General features: G+C 39.5%; 2 protein-coding genes across 9 annotated transcripts in view; one reads left to right on the forward strand and one right to left on the reverse strand.

The window, feature by feature from the left end:
* Positions 1-562, reverse strand: part of SKIC3 (SKI3 subunit of superkiller complex) — a 122,893-nt gene extending 122,331 nt beyond the window's left edge. For all 6 annotated transcript variants that reach the window (XM_069085129.1, XM_069085128.1, XM_069085124.1 and 3 more), the window contains exon 1: positions 425-562. The gene's annotated coding sequence lies outside the window, so the exon portion shown is untranslated. The remainder of the gene's footprint in view (positions 1-424) is intronic.
* A 203-nt stretch (positions 563-765) lies between these two features.
* Positions 766-16,078, forward strand: part of ARSK (arylsulfatase family member K) — a 48,808-nt gene continuing 33,495 nt past the window's right edge. The window contains exons 1-3 of one of the 3 annotated variants that reach the window (XM_069085139.1): positions 766-964; positions 8,395-8,524; positions 14,649-14,808. In XM_069085139.1, coding sequence (XP_068941240.1) covers positions 779-964; positions 8,395-8,524; positions 14,649-14,808 — 476 coding nt within the window. In that variant the 5' untranslated portion in view covers positions 766-778. The remainder of the gene's footprint in view (positions 965-8,394; positions 8,525-14,648; positions 14,809-16,078) is intronic. The other 2 variants (XM_069085140.1, XM_069085141.1) reach the window with 2 other exon arrangements.

The raw sequence follows: 16,078 nt of genomic DNA on the forward strand, positions 1-16,078 counted from the left end.
GGCGGGGAAGGTCACATAATCAGACACTTCTTCCCAGGTAGGAGATGTTTTCTCCTGGGTCCCTGGAAAGATGAGGTCGTGCCCCGAACCCCACCATCACCCCACTCTGGAGGTGGCAGCGGCCTCAGGAGCTGGAGGGGAAGCCCAGGGGTCGGAAGCCGAGCGCAGGGTCTCAGGGTTGGGGTGGGGGGAGCCCTGAGAGGAGGCCCCTCCAACCCCTGCCCCATTCAACGCCGCTGGCCGGGGGCCCACAGCCACCTCATCGAGTCCTCCCCACGGCCGGCTCACGCTTCTCCTGGGGTCACGAGAGGGGCGACCCCGGGCCCTCTCTTCAGATCCCTCCTACTGCAGACGGGCTGCCCCCCTGGAAGTCCCTAAGCCATCCCCTCCCAGGAGACCCCGATTCATTTTTTTCTAAAGCTACCTTACTCCAGCCGCCTTCTGTCCAGGGTCAGAGCGCATGCGTGTTTCCTCAGGATTGGACCACGTGACCCAACCCAGCCGCAGAAAAAGAGCAGAGAGAGGGATGGGGGTGGGGGGAACAGAGCGAACAAGCTCCCGGCCAAGTTACGTCAGAAGCCTTGCGGCCCTTGGGCCTGCTGGGAGTTGCAGTTCTGCCCCTCCTCTGCGCATCGTGAAGTGGCTCATTCAGAGGAAGTGGGTTTGAAGTAGCTGTCCTCTTTCTCGGAAACCAGTCAAAGCAGTGCGCCTAGAGGTGCACTTCCAGCTGTGTCCTGGGACTGAGAAGGGGAGAGTGAGCCCTTGGCCTGGTGGGGCGATGCAATGGTGGTCTGTAGGTGTGGTCCTGATGATGGCCAGTTCTGCGGGTCCGGCTCTGGCCGTCCCGACCCCTTGGGCAGGGAGACTGAAGCAAAAAGGGAGCCCTGGTTGGCCCCCTCCCCAGAGGGTAACAGTCCGGGATCCCTCGGTACCGAATGTGGTGCTGGTGGTGAGCGATTCTTTCGTAAGTATCTGGACGGGGAGAGAGGGCGCCCCTTCTGCCTCCCCTGCACCGCGGCTGGTGGAAGGGCGCGGCGGGCGAGGAAGGCACTTAGTGCTCCAGGGACCGGGTGTGGCTGCCCAGACCCACTCAGCTGCCCCAACTGCACTGATCTGAAACTCCGAGAACCTCCCTTAAACCCCACCCCTGCCCGTGATCTCACTTTGCTGCAAATTAGGAGGTGTGCACGGCGTGGAAGGGAACTGTCGGACCTCTTTAAACTGCATCCGCTCTTTGGGGGATGCTGTCGGGGTCTCAAGTGACATTTTGCTCCCTGACCCATTCAGGGGTATTAACTTTGCAAACGAATGAAACAGAAAATTGAATTCCCATTCACTTTAACTCCTAATGCTGGTGGTCTGTTTGAAAAATGCCTCTTCCCTTTCCCCCCCTCCCCCCCATGCCCTTAGAACCTTCCTGTCCTCTGCTTAGATCGCTCTTGGCCCATTTTTAATTAGAAGGGCTTATGTTGGAGTAAATCGACCTGAACTTACCTCCTGTTTCTGTCACGATATGACCTTGTTTGAACAAATTGTTTTGTCTCTCTAGTCCTAATCTGTAAAATGGGAGCTTCTCAATCTATGATCCTGTAATGCAAATTAAGTCAACAAGCTTTTATTAAGCATATACTATTTGCCAGGCACTGTCCTAAGTCTGGGGACACAAAGAAGGCAAAAATTATTCGCTGCTGTCCGGCTCTTAGTCTCTTGGGGGAGACAGCATGTGAACAGCTGCTAGGTACAAATAATATATGCAGAATAAATTGGAGATAATCACAGGGATTAAGGATTAACAAGGTTACCCACAAAGAGGGTTAGGGTTGCTCTGGAGACCCCAAAATACCAACATGTTGGGTCCTGCTGAATGAGTTCGACTCAAGTCTTCTCAGCCAAAGAAAAGTAAAGTTTACTGAAAGTTCGCTTGTATTAGACACAGAGTAAGTCCGTGTTAGGTCATTCTAGGGTACTCTCTCACACAGGGAGGGAATATGGGGTCTTATATACAGAAAGGTTGTGGGAGGAATGGGAGGAATCTAGGGGTGGTCTAGAGGAGGAGTTTGGGAAGGGTCTTCAAGAGAAGAGTGATTAAGGGTGGGAAGTTGCTGGAGGCTACCTGGAGAGTACAGACAATGGTGGGCTACAGCCAGTTCCAGGGTGGATTGATATCTTGATAGGCTCAAGGGTAGGAAGTAGATGGACAATGGAGGGCTAGGCTAGTAACAGAGGTCTTGGCCCAGCCACAATGAAAGGTTCATGGCCTCATGCAAATGCTTCATCAAATGGGATGATTTAATCAGAGTTCAAGGGGGGTTCCCAGAGCCTGTACCTCAAAGACTCAAGGGAATTCCCAGAGCCTGAACCTCATCATTCCCCCCTCAAACAAATGGGACCCAAATTCCTTTAGGGTAAAGTGTGAAGGTCTCAGCTTCTGAAAGTGCTTCCTGCTGGCAAGGGGTGTAGAGCTGTCCCTGCCTCTCTGAGTCCCATGCAGGGAGGTCAGACTTCATATTCAAGGAGTCAGACTGCCCGGTCCAGTGGGCTGTAGAACTTGGATTCAGTCAGAGATTTTCATAGCCTTAGTGATCATAAGTTTTTTGCAGAAGATGAGATTTTAGCTGGAACATGAAAGAACCAAGGGAGGGCAAGAATTAGAGTGAGGAGAGAATTCCAGGCTTGTGGACAGTCAGTAAAACTACCCAGTGCCAGAAGACAAAGCGTCTCCTTCAAGAAAAATCAAAGAGTATCACTAGTATCAAAGAGAGAATACATGGCGGAAAGTAAAGTGTAAAAAGGCTGGAAAGGTAAGAAGGGCCAGATCATGAAGGACTTTAAAAACCAAACCAATAATTTTATTTTTGATCCTAGAGGTAATAGAGCACCATTGGACTTCATTGAATAGGGGAGTGGCATGGTCAGACCTGTTCTTTAGGAAGACTACTTTGATAATTGAGTGGAAGATTGCATAGAATGGGGAAACTGGAGGCAAGAATGACAACCACAAAGCTATTGCAATTATCAGTGCAGGAGGTGATAAGAGCTTGCACCATAGTGCAATAGTGATATTGTCAAAAGATAGATGAAATAAATGAGTCACCACTTTTTTTTAACCTGACTCATTATATCTGAGTACATAAATACTTAGCCATTACTCCAAAGATCTTTTTTAAATAACTGCAAGATTGAAAACAAATGTTATCTATAAAAAGTTATTACATGTAACTCTCTTAAGCCTTTCCCAATTTCTCAGCCAAAAATATTCTGCCATTCAATATGGAATTCTCTCCCTCCATGTTCCTTCTCCCTCACCAATTGAAAAGACAAGAAAAACAAAACCCATTATAAATATGTATACTCATGTAAGAAAATTCTCACATCAGCCATGTTCAAAAAAAGAAAGAGAAGAAAATGTGCCTCAACCTTCACTCTAAAAATATGCTTTAGTCTACACTCTGACTCTACCAGCTTTCTGTCTGGATTTGATAGCATGCTTCATCATAAGTCCTTGGGGCTTTTGATTGGTCATTGTGTTGAACTGAACTTAAAAAATAGAAAATCACAAATTAAAAAATTACAGTTAAACACCAAAATAGGAGTTCTGAAAATCAAAGGAGAGATGAACAAGATTGAAAGTAAAAATAGCACTAACCTAATAAATCAAGAGCTCTTTTTTTCTAAAAACAAATGATAAAACATTAACCATCAGCTAATTTGATTTTCTTAAAATCAAATTACCAGCCTCAAAACTGAAAGAGGTTAATTCACAGCAGAGGAAGAAGCAAACAAAAAAAAAAAAGAATATGATGATAAAGAGCTACTATGGTGATAGGAAAGCTTAAGACACAAGCACAGAAGAAGAGAATGACTCCCGAAAATCTGTAAGCAAAGCCTTAAAGAAAAATGCAGTTTGGACACAAGGTCAACAAGAATTCCTAAAAGTGTTAAAGTTGGAGTTAAAAAAGTAGCAAAAAATTATTTTAAAAACTAAATGAGAATAGAGGGGAAAGAATGGGAAAATAGGTAAGAACCATGTAGAAAAAGAATATAAAAAGAGAATATATGAAAAAATAATGTGGGTAAGAAAGGTATAAAACTACTGAAGAAAATAATTCCTTGAAAATTAGAAATGACCACGTGAAAGCTAATGACTCCATTACACATTAAGAAATAATAAAGTCGGGGCAGCTAGGTGGCGTAGTGAGTAAAGCTTTGGCCCTGGAGTCGGGAGGACCCGAGTTCAGGCACTTAACACCCACACAAAAAAAAACTAGCCGTGTAACCTTGGGCAAGTTAACCCCAATTGCCCTCCAAAAGGCAAAAAAATAAAAATTAAAAAAAAAATAAAGTCAAAATTCTGAGGAAAAACAAATAAAGAAAATGAAGAAGCACAGGGATAGAAAGAGATCCCAGGAAATTTCCTGTCCTGGTTCCCAGAATGAGTCTTCTCTCCTTCCCTGGGTGTTGGAATGTTTCAGCCATGTATGTTCCTAGACAGACACCCTCCCTAGTATCTATAGACTTCTCTTTCCATCTCCCTAAACCACCCAGGAGTAGAAAAATGACTTACTGTGACTTCTTAGCTTTTCCAATCAGAATTCAGTCTGGTGTAGTCTCTAGTTCTTTGTTGAAAAATGAGCCAGACTTTAAATTTTTCCTCTCACTCTGCCATCTTGACTCTACTTCCCAATATTCATTCCTAAAGCAAAGGTCTCACCATGGCAGTTGGCTGCTCAGAAAGCTTTAGTGCCTTCCCATCTTCAAGATAAAATTACAAATTCTTTTTTTTTTTTTTTACAATCTGAAGCTCTTCACAGTATGACTGCATTCTACCCCTTCAGATTCATTACTCCCATTCACACAACACACTGTAACCAAACTGGTCACCCACTTCCTGTTCCCCATACATAACATCCTATTGTGGCTTTGCACAGGCTCCCTGACATCATGCCCTCTTCATTTTTGCTTCCACTAATGCAAGTGATACCATCTTCGAGGACCTTTCCTCTCCCCCATGTCCCATTGTTCATCTCTCTTTTCCTTGTATATATCCTTTACTTATTTATCTGGAAACATGTATTCCTTCATATACACACCAGAGAAAAATATAAGTTTATTGATGTCAAGGACTGTCTCACTTTTTAAAGTATCCCCAATGCCTAGCTTGGTGCCAAGCATAAAGATAGTGCTTAATAAATGTATGTTGATTAAACCTTGATTGATATTACCCACTTTTTAAAAAGCTACTTCTTAGACAGATTTTTAGTTATCAATTATAAAATTAGAAACTAAATGGGCGTGTGCATAAGCTTTACATTCAATACATATGTTTTAGAATTAAGTGTGTGTTGATTCTTCTCTGAGTTATCTCTTCCTTCCACTGAACATCCCATCTGGCAGTAGTCTTAATTTAGCGTATAGCTTCCAATAGCATGCCAGTTTGCTATACTATTGAGAATTCTTTTTCTTTCCATGCCAATTCTAGAATGGCCTTTTTCCCTAGCCTAGCCATATTGCATTTTCTATTTCTATTTAGAATTGGTAAAGATTAACCCGTTATCAAGATTTCCAAAAGTGAAACTTCAACTACTATAGCTATCATTTCCTCAGTCTTAATTCTTTTGCACTGAAACTCAAATGTAATAAAACACTTCTTTTGGTTTTAAATACAAGAGAGGAAGCATCTGATTTTTCTCTTGTTATAATTACAGTACAAACCATCTACCCCAACTATCATTTGTTAATATCTACTGTGCATGAAGAGAGTTGGAAGTTATTTATCTAACTTTTCCAGCCTAGTTTGAAGGGATATACCTTTAAATTCCACTCCACTGGAGGAGAAAGTTGAGGCTGATGACTTTGCACAGCCTCCCTCATTTAAATCCAATTCATTTTCATGTCATGGCATCACCTTCCTTATGTCATGATCCTCTTAGAGAATGAAGGACAAACAACATACCTAATATTTCTGCTACTCGTTTGGCATTTATTAGATTTGACTGTGAAGTAATGAGAACAAATTCTATGAATCTAATCCATACTTGCCTCTCATATTGATTGAGATTTATTTTTTGGTCTAGATTTGTGATTTCACGTGTACAAGGGAAATTCCTATAAGTAGCGCCAATAAGCAACTAATCTGTATTTTTTTTTCTTAGAAAGTTGCCTGGGTTTGGGGATAAGGACTCACTATTTGAAAAAAAACTGCTGAGAAAACTGGAATATAGTATGGCAGAAACTGGGCATAGACCATTATCTAACACTGTATACCAAAATCAGATCTAAATGGGTACACACTCTAGTATAAAGGCTGATACTGTAAGCATCTAGAAAAGCAAGGAATAGTTTACCTGTCAGCTTTATGGAGAAGGGAAGACTTTATAACCAAACAAGAGTTAGAGAGCATTATAAAATGCAAAATGGATAATCTTGATTACATTAAATTGAAAAGTTTCTGTACGAGGGGCAGCTAGGTGCCACAGTGAATAGAGCACCGGCCCTGGAGTCAGGAGGACCTGAGTTCAAATCTGGCCTCAGACACTTAACACAAAAAGTAGCCGTGTGACCTTGGGCAAGTTATTTAACCCCAACTGCCCTCCAAAAAGGGAAAAAAAAAAGTTTCTGTACAAACAAAGCCAATGTAACCAATATTAAGAGGGAAGTGGGAAATTGGGGAAGAATTTTTACAACCAGTGTCTCTGATTAGGTCTCATTTCTAAATATACAGAGAATTGAGTCAAATCTATAAGAATACAAATCATTCCCCAATTGATAAATAGTCAAAGGATATGAACAGACCACCGGCCCCGGAGTCAGGAAGACCTGAGTTCAAATCTGGCCTCAACTACTTAACCTCTAATTGCCTCAGTTTCCTTAGTTGTGAAATGGAGATAATAATAGCATCTACCTTGCAGAATTATTTTGAGGATCAAATAAGATAATGTTTGTAAAGTACTTAGTACAATGCCTAGCACTTAATAGGCATTATATAAATGTTTATCCCCTTGTTTACCTTCCCCTTTTTCTTTGATTTCTTTGGGGTAGAGACCTAGTCCTAAGTCAAATGCACAGTTTGGTAACTTTCCTAGCATAGTTTCGAATTGCTTCAAAAAGTGACTGGGCCAACTCACAATTCTACTAGAAGCACAATTCTATACCTATTTTTCTCACAATCTCTCTAGCATTTATCATTTTCCTCCTTTGTCATCTTTGACTGTCTGAGAAATGTGGGGTAGAACCTTAAAGTTGCTTCAATTTGCATTTATTCAGCTATTAGTGATTCAGATAATCACAGATAGCTTGGATTTCCTCCTTTGAAAACTGCCTATTCATATCCTTTGATCATGTATTTATTGAGAGTAGGGGATTTGACTAGTATGTGGAAAATTAGAGAAAGGAAGCAGTTGAGGCAAAGAAACCAATTAGATTGGAGACCATTAGAGTAATCCAGGCAAGATGTGATGAGAGCCTGGACCAGGGTGGTGACCATGTGAGTGGAAAGAATGGGATGCATGTGAGAGATGTTATGGAGGTAGATTCTACAAGACTTGTCAGCTATTTAAGATATAAGCAGTGAGTTGAGAGGGAAGAACCAAGGAAAATTCTGAGGATGTAAACCTGAGTGATTTGGGGGGTAGCCCTTAACAGAAATAAAGAAATGGGAAAGGGGGAGGATATGAGAAGAAAGATAAGGAGTTCTCTTTTAGACAGATGAAGTTTGATAAGCCTAGGGCTTATCCAGTTGGAAATGTCCAGTTGTTGATACAGGACTAAAGCTCAAGAGTTGAATATATAAATCTGGAAGTCATCTTTAAAGAGATGATCATCAAATCCATGGAAACTGATGAGATCACAGGGAGAAGAGGACCAAGGGTGATGGATATTTGGGTGATGAATATTTTGTATATTTCATTTTCATGAATGAATGAAGAGGCACTAAGTAAGCCTTTATTATGTGCCAAACATTGGGCTAAGAGCTGAAAATACAAATGCAAAAGTGAAATAGTCCTTGCCCTCAAGTAGCTTACATTCTAATAAGTTTACATTCTGTTCTAATAAGGATATGATGGCCAGGAAGGGACTTTTAGTCTGGGGAATCTCAGGGATGATGAGTCAGTTGATGATAAAGTAGTTGAGCAGTGTCATGAAAACGTAGTGATGTCTATTGATAAACTTATTCATTCATGTGAATTTAATTGTAATGCTATACATTAAATATCTGACTTGTTAATGTCTCTGTTCTAATTTCTGAAATGCATATTTCAGAGTTGTTTACAGAGTTGTTTTGATTACTGTAACAATAATTTTAAAGCCCTCTGCAAATTGCAAATGTTAATATTATTAATACTGAAAAATATACTTCTTGCATAATATGATTAACTACTGTTTCTTTGATTGCAGGATGGAAGACTTACATTTCATCCAGGAAATCAGACAGTGGCACTTCCCTTTATAAACTTCATGAAAAAACATGGTACTCTTTTTCTCAATGCATATACAAACTCTCCAATCTGTTGCCCATCACGTGCAGGTACAGATGTCCCTATTATATATATATATATATATATATATACATATATATACATATTAATTAATATAAATAACAGCATGGAACTTAGTTTAAGTTGTCATTAGTGTTAGATTTCAGAAAACACAGTATCATTAACCTTCTGAATATCAAGGACTTTATCTGAGTATCTGCTAATCATGATAATAAATGTTTCTGGATTCAGACTTCACTAATTGTCATGCAGTTTTCATTTCTCATATTAGTATGGTCACTTCATTAGTTTGGCTTAGTTTAGAGAAATAGTTATACTGGCAAAACACCACTGGTATTAAGCAGTATACAGTTCAGGAACAGGATATTAAAGCATGAATTGATATAACTGAAAGTTTAATCCTTTATCTTTTCTACAAAACAACAGTTTTTCTTGGCTTCTCTGTGACTCCTTTATGTTTTTAAGTTTGTCTAGCACCCAGTAGTTTGGCTTGTATCTCTCTAAATTATTAAGATACTTAGTTATTCTTAGAAGCTCTTCAAGTTAAAGTTAAAATTCATTCATCTGAATTTGCTTCCAACAAAAGAAGAAACCTAAAATTTATATTATGGAGTGTGTGGGCTCAGAACTTGAGTTAAGTCTATTTTTTAATCCACACTTGTAATTTCACCACTATAGGGAACTCCCAACAAGAAAATTCCTTGTCTTATTGTAGATTGACTGCTGCCCTGCAATTTATAGACTTAGAGTGTGGCTTTGGACATAGAACGTGCACTATGGCAGTGTGTGTAAGAGATGGGACTTGAGCCTAGGAATTTTCAACCTCAAGAAAAGTTCTCCATTCATTATTCTACGCCCCTGTAGTATTTGACACTTAGTTTCTCCTCCATGGGTTTTAGTGACGCTGCTCCGTTAGGCTATAGAGCAGGCACCGTCTTTTCCTTTTGTTTCCCTAGAATAGTGGCTAGCACATAGTAGGCACTTAAATACTTGTTAACTGACCGCTCTCTCATTTCTCCAGCTGCCTTTCTGGAGTGTTTTTGCTTGCTTATTGTTGCTGTTGTGCCCACTAACTATGAGCATCCCTCAAAACTCTGTTCTTGGCCCTTTACATTCTGTGATCTCATTAACTACCATGAATTCATTAGTCAATGACATATCCACTCATTTTTGTTTTTCTAGTTTGATATTAATTTTTATCTTTTCTCTAATAAATCAGTGGTAGGTAATTGGAATAATTGTGCATAACCAGCTGATTTGGAAATGCAGCCTATATTAGTAACTAATTATCTTTTAAAATATAATCATATTTAATTTTTGTAGCATTATTTGGTACCTGCTTAGGTTATCTTCTTGTTGAAGAAGATATTCATGATGGTAGGCAAGAGGATGTGAGCCTTTGATCTCCTTCTTTCCTGCTTCTCAATCATCTTTTCCAAAACCATGTTTTACTATCCTTCCCATAACTACCTTTGAGGTCACAGAGTTTGAAAGTGTATGTTAATTTAATTTGAAGAACTTTATCAAGTTCTTCATAGAATTTTTCCACTTTTTCCTCCATATATATTACATAATCCATATTTATTTTTATGGGAGTCTTCTTGCAAATATTTATCATGAACAATATGAGATGACTAAATGTCCTGTGAAATATTTCTTTTTAAATTATTTTTATTAATGTTGTTAAATATTTCCTACTTACATGTAAAAAATTTTAACAATCATTTTTTAAAATTTCGAATTCTAAGTTTTCTCTCTTTCCCATCCCTCTCCCTCTTTGAGAAAGCAAGCAATTTGATTTCAGTTATACATGTATGGTCATGCAAAACATATTTTCCATATTAGCCATCTTGCAAAAGAAAACACAAACAAAATAAAACTATAAAAATAAAGTTTAAAAAAAGTGAGTTTCATTCTGCATTCAGAGTTCATCAGTTCTCTCTTTGAAGGTCAGTAGCATTTTTCATCATGATCTGTTAGAATTATCTTGGATCATTGCCCAGATCAAAGTAGCTAAGTCTTTCACAGTTGATCATCTTTACAATATTGCTGTAACTGTATACAGTGTTCTCCTTGTTCTTTTCGCTTTACTTTACATAAATTTATATAAGTCTTACCAAGTTTTTCTTTAATCATCCTGCTTATCATTTCTTATAGCACAATAGCATACCATCACAGTCATATAACACAGCTTTTTTAGCCATTCCCCAACTTACAGGTCTTCCCTCAGTTTGCAATTCCTTGCCTCCACAGAAAGAGCTGCTATAAATATTTTTTGCACAAGTAGATCCTTTTGCCTTTTATTTGATCTCTTTGGGATTACAGACCTAGTAGCGGAATTGCTGGGTGAAAAGGTATACACAGTTTTATAGCCCTTTGGGACCCTTTTCCTTTTCTGCCATAGTAACCAATTTGATAGGTATGAGATAATATCTCAGAGTTGTTTTAATTTGCATTTCTCTAATCTGTGATGATTTAGAGTATTTTTTCATGTGTATTCATAGCTTAATTTCTTCTTCTGAAAACTGTTCGTATCCTTTGATTTATCAATTGAGGAATGACTTGTGTTTTTATAAATTTGGCTTGGTTCCCTATATATTTGAGAAATGAATCATATATCAGAGAAATTAGTTATAAAAATTGTTTTCCCAGTTTCCTGTTGTCCTTCTAATGTCTCATAGTTCTGAGAGGGGAAAGTTGAAGTCCTCCACTTGCATAGACTTACTGTATATTTCCTGCTATAATTCATTGAACTTTTCCTGAAGGATGATTTCTAAGTTCTTTTTTGATCATGGCTTTCAGGTAGTCCAATAATTTTTAAATTATCTCTCCTGGATCTCTTTTCCAGGTCAGTGGTTTTCCCAATGAGATATTTCACATTGCCTTCTATTTTTTCATTTGTTTGCAACTGTTTAATAATATCTTGATTTCTCATAAAGTCACTAGTTTTCATTTGCTCCAATCTAATCCTGAAGGAATGATTCTCTTCAGTGAGCTTTTGAGATTCTTTTTCCATCTGGCAAATTTGGCTTTTTTAAAGCATTCTTCTCCTCATTGCCTTTTTGAGCCTCTTTTGTCATTTGAGTTAGTCTGTTTTTTAATTTCTCAATTTTTCTACCACTTCTCTTATTTGGTTTTCAAAATCCTTCTTAAGGTCCTCTATGGCCTGTAACCAGCTCATATTTTTCTTGGAAGCTTTTGGTGCAGGAGTTCTGATTTTGCTATCTTCCTCCTCTTCCATGCTTTGATCCTTTTTGTCCCCAAAATGGGAGTCTAAAGTCAGATTGCTGGACTGTATTTGCTTCCTTTGCTTGCTCATGTTGTCACTCAATTACTTGACTTTTGATCTTTTTGCCACAGTAGAACTCTGCTTCCAGAGAAGGGAGCTTTGTCCCAAATCACTAGGGTTTTCTCAACTGCCAAATCTATTAGTTGGCTGCCTTCTCTGAAGCCTCCTCACGCTCTGACTCACTGGTCATGCATCCCAGGACCTTCACCCTAGACAGCAATCCAGATCCAACCAAGTTAAAGCAAGAACGATTACCCCTCAGCATGGTTGCTTGCTCCCCCTACAATCTGCAGGCCAGGAGCTCTGAAGCAGCTACATGCCTTAGCCACTTCTCCCTTCCAGGGGCAGAGACCAGACCACACTCTGGAACTCCCTGTTCCCAAAGTCCACTGACCTCTCACTTTGTCTTTGGTATTTATGGGTTGATAATTCTGGAAACCACCACAGCTGCTGGTGATCTACTCTCTCAATGTCCCTCTAGCCTCAGCTGGTCAGAGTGCCCTGAGGCTAAAACCTCAGGTCACGCAAGGCTGGGCTCTGCTCCCAGCACACTGCAATGGCCCCTTCCTACTGGCCTACCAGACTGTCTTCAGCGGGAGGTTAGTTTCTCTCTGTCACTTTGTGGGTTCTGTAGCTCTAAAGTTTGTTTAGAGTCATTTTTTACATGTATTGGAGTAAGTGGAAGCGGGAGCCGTGCAGAAGTCCTGTTTCTACTCTGCCATCTTGACCCTGCCCCTAAAAGAGGGTTTAAAGAAGGAGAATAGACAGCAAAGGGATGGCAGGGGAGCATAAGAGATGAGAAGAACTAGAAGGGAAGGAAAGTGGTGAGATGGAAAGAAAGCAAAAGGGAAGGTAGGGAGAGGGTGTAAAGAAGAAGGGAGGGAAGCAGAAACAAGTGGAGGGAGACGAATAAAAAGATGAAGAGGGAGGAAAAGGGGAGGACAGGAAATGGAGTGAGGAGAGGGGAAGGGGAAGGTATTACAATATATGTGGAGGACAAGAAGACAAACTTGTCCTTTAAGAATGTGAATGCTATGCCATTTGGTGCCCGTATGTTTAGTATTGATATTACTTTATTATATGTGGTTCCTTTTAGCAAGATGTAATTTACCTGCTTATCCCTTTTAATTAGGTCTGTTTTTGCTTTTGCTTTGTCTGAGATCATTGTTGCTACTCCACCTTTTTTTATATCCCTGAAGCATATGAGACTATGCATTAGCCCTTTATTTTTAACTTTGTGTGTCTCAAGTGTGTTTCTTGTAAACAACATATTGTTGGATTCTGGTTTCTTATCCACTTCTGTTTTGTGGGTGAATTCATCCCATTAACATTCCCAGTTATGATTACTAACTATGCTTTATGAAATATTTCTTCTTGTCCTTAGACACACAGTAAAACCCACTCCTTTACTTGCCTCTCTAAGGCATCAGTTCCTCCTGTAGCATGTCTGTTCAATAGTCACTGAACACAGATTTTAAGTGACTATAACTAAACTCAGCTTTAAAGTCTGAAAACTTTGTGAATTTTAGCCCTTTTCTGCCACTTCAAAATCATAAAGCTACATAATACTGAAGGCTATATTTTCCTTTGTTCCACAAGTTCCCATGACTAAAGAGGTCATCTCCAAATGACCACCTTACTTGTAATCAGTCTCTTCATCCTTATCTGGACTAGTCCTTACTGAGCAGAGAGTCTGTTCTTAAGACTGTTTTAGAAAACTTTTTAGTGTGGCCACAATTTGCACTCCACTGATACAGCCTTCCAGAGCTCAGGACCACACAGTGCTGAGGCATCAGAGTAGGAAGTTGTGAAGTATTTCCTGTTGATCATTATAGAAACATATAGTATATCCATTCACCTTATAGCAATATATATATATTTTTTTGCCTTTTTTTTGGAGCGGGGAGGGCAGGGCAGTTGGGTTTAAGTGACTTACTGAAGGTCATACAGCTAGTATGTGTTAAGTGTCTGAGGCCAGATTTGAACTCAGGTCCTCCAGACTCCAGGGCCAGCACTCTATTCACTGTACCACCTAGCCGCCCCCAGCAATATATTTTTAATCCCTAATTTTTATGTAATGTTGGGGTGATTGATTTACTCAACCCCACTACACTTAAAGTAATAAGATACCCAATGAACCAGTTCATTCATAGGCCTCAGACTAAGTTCAAAAAGGCCTTTGAACTTCATACAAGACTTCTGTTTTTTGGGGTAGATTGAGGAAACTTGGTCATGACTCAGGGATCATCTATAAATTATCAAGGGAGCTCAGATGGGAAGTTACAGTGAGTGTGACATTCCAGCACTCCCCTGAGGAGCAAAGGCAGAACTGGTTGTGGTAGAGAAGGGAGATGTCAAGATGAGTCATTGGCTCAACAGGTGTCTCACAGCAAAAAACCCACGCTGGGAGAAGTCTCAAGAAAAGGTTGACTCTTTGAACCCGGTTTTCCCTCCTGGTGTCTGTCTAATCACCAACGTTATTAGTATAATCTGTTATTTGATTACCCAAGTATTTCTGATAAATTGAATTTTGCCTCAACAGCAAAGAGGCCAGGGGTTAACTAGAAATAGATAGCAATGTAAAAGTTAGGCAGAGAGTCCAACCACTGTCTAAATGTTAGTAAGTATGACTGAGCTTATAATTTTATGCCTATAATAAATAAATATCCCTATACTTATTACTCCTCTAGTCTTTAAATGAGCGAAAGTGTGTGTATGTATGTGTGTATAGTGTATGTTTGTATATATTTGTGTCTGTGTATACTTGTAGATGTATGTATATATACATATATAATAGACACACATGTGTATTATTGTATTTGTTTTAAATTCTTATTATAATCCCTATTTTATATGTTTTTCAGCAATGTGGAGTGGCCTCTTTACTCATTTAACTGAATCTTGGAATAATTTTAAGGGTCTGGATCAAAATTACACAACATGGATGGACCTCTTACAAAAATCTGGCTACCATACACAAAAGTTTGGAAAATTAGACTATACTTCAGGACATCACTCCATTAGGTAAACAGTGAATCATATGCCTGCTGATGTAGTATGTGTTACAGTATAGGCTAATTTGACTACTTTTAATAGACCAAAAGTAACGATATTCTTAAATTTTTGTTTCTGTTGAAATAACTTAGATTTTAATGATATCTTCTTAAACTAATATGATTAATGTGCTTATGATTTTGTTTTCCATAAACATTAAGAGACAAATCCAAATTATTCTAAAGGCTGTTCCATCTGTTGGTTGTTTTTGACATGTATGTCTCAGCTCGGTGTTTATTCTAACACCTTCTTTAAGAAGTTAAAGTCTTTTTTGGCTTCTACCCTCAGTCTCTTCAAACAGTTCTTCTTTCCAGTGCCATTGTTTCTTTGCTCCAGAACTCTACTCGGGAGCTTCTCCTCCCTTCTAGGCTGGCATCCCTGTGCAATTATAGACTCTGGGATTGTAATTCACCTTCCTCTGAGCCCTCTGACATCTCCTGTTCCAAAATGTAGGGTGCATGTCACATTATGCTCATCTTTCCTCCTCCTCTATCCCAAATTCCAAGCTGGAAAGGTATCTTTCCACCCAAGGATCCCCCAACTGATTCCACCATTTTGGTGTCAGTCAACTCCAGTTAATCCACAGGCATCTATTAAGCACTTAATTGTGCTGGGGATACAAATACAAAAATGAAACTGTCCCCATTTATAAGGAGCTTACCTCCTAATGGGCAAGACAACAAATACCTATATGGATGTGTGGTGCCTAATGCCTGTAGTCACTGTGAGGTTAGAATTTGATATCTGTAACGTGCTGTGCAAACCTTGAAATGCTACATAAATTAGAGGGTCACATAGCTAAGTGCTGTGTTCTTGTTAAGTAGCTTTTCTATGCTCTGAGTAAACTTTCTTTCTGATAACTATTGAATGATGTACAAGTGTTTCATTTCTTTCAGGTAGGAGGTGTAAATATTTAATAATAGATAATATTTATGTAGCACTTTAAGGTTTGCAAAGCACCAGGAGACCAGCCTGAGTCAGCAACCCTGGTGTCCAGCATTTATCATAATGCTAGAGATGAGATATGATGAGGATAGAGTATGAGGAGACTGTCTCCTCCCCATTTTACCAATTAGAAAACTGTGGCAAGTAAGGATTAAGTGACGCGGCCACGGTCGCTGGTGAATGTCTGAGACTAGATTTGAACTCGGGTCTTCCTAACTCCGGCTCCAGCACTCTAGTCACAGAAATTATCTGGTCAGCAGGGAAGGGTATGGTGATTCCTGGTGGCCTTGAGACA

Source organism: Petaurus breviceps, unplaced genomic scaffold (genome assembly GCF_028583685.1).
Source record: "Petaurus breviceps papuanus isolate PSGF00001 unplaced genomic scaffold, PetGlider_PUasm1.0 175, whole genome shotgun sequence".
In the NCBI taxonomy this organism is placed as follows: Eukaryota; Metazoa; Chordata; class Mammalia; order Diprotodontia; family Petauridae; genus Petaurus; species Petaurus breviceps.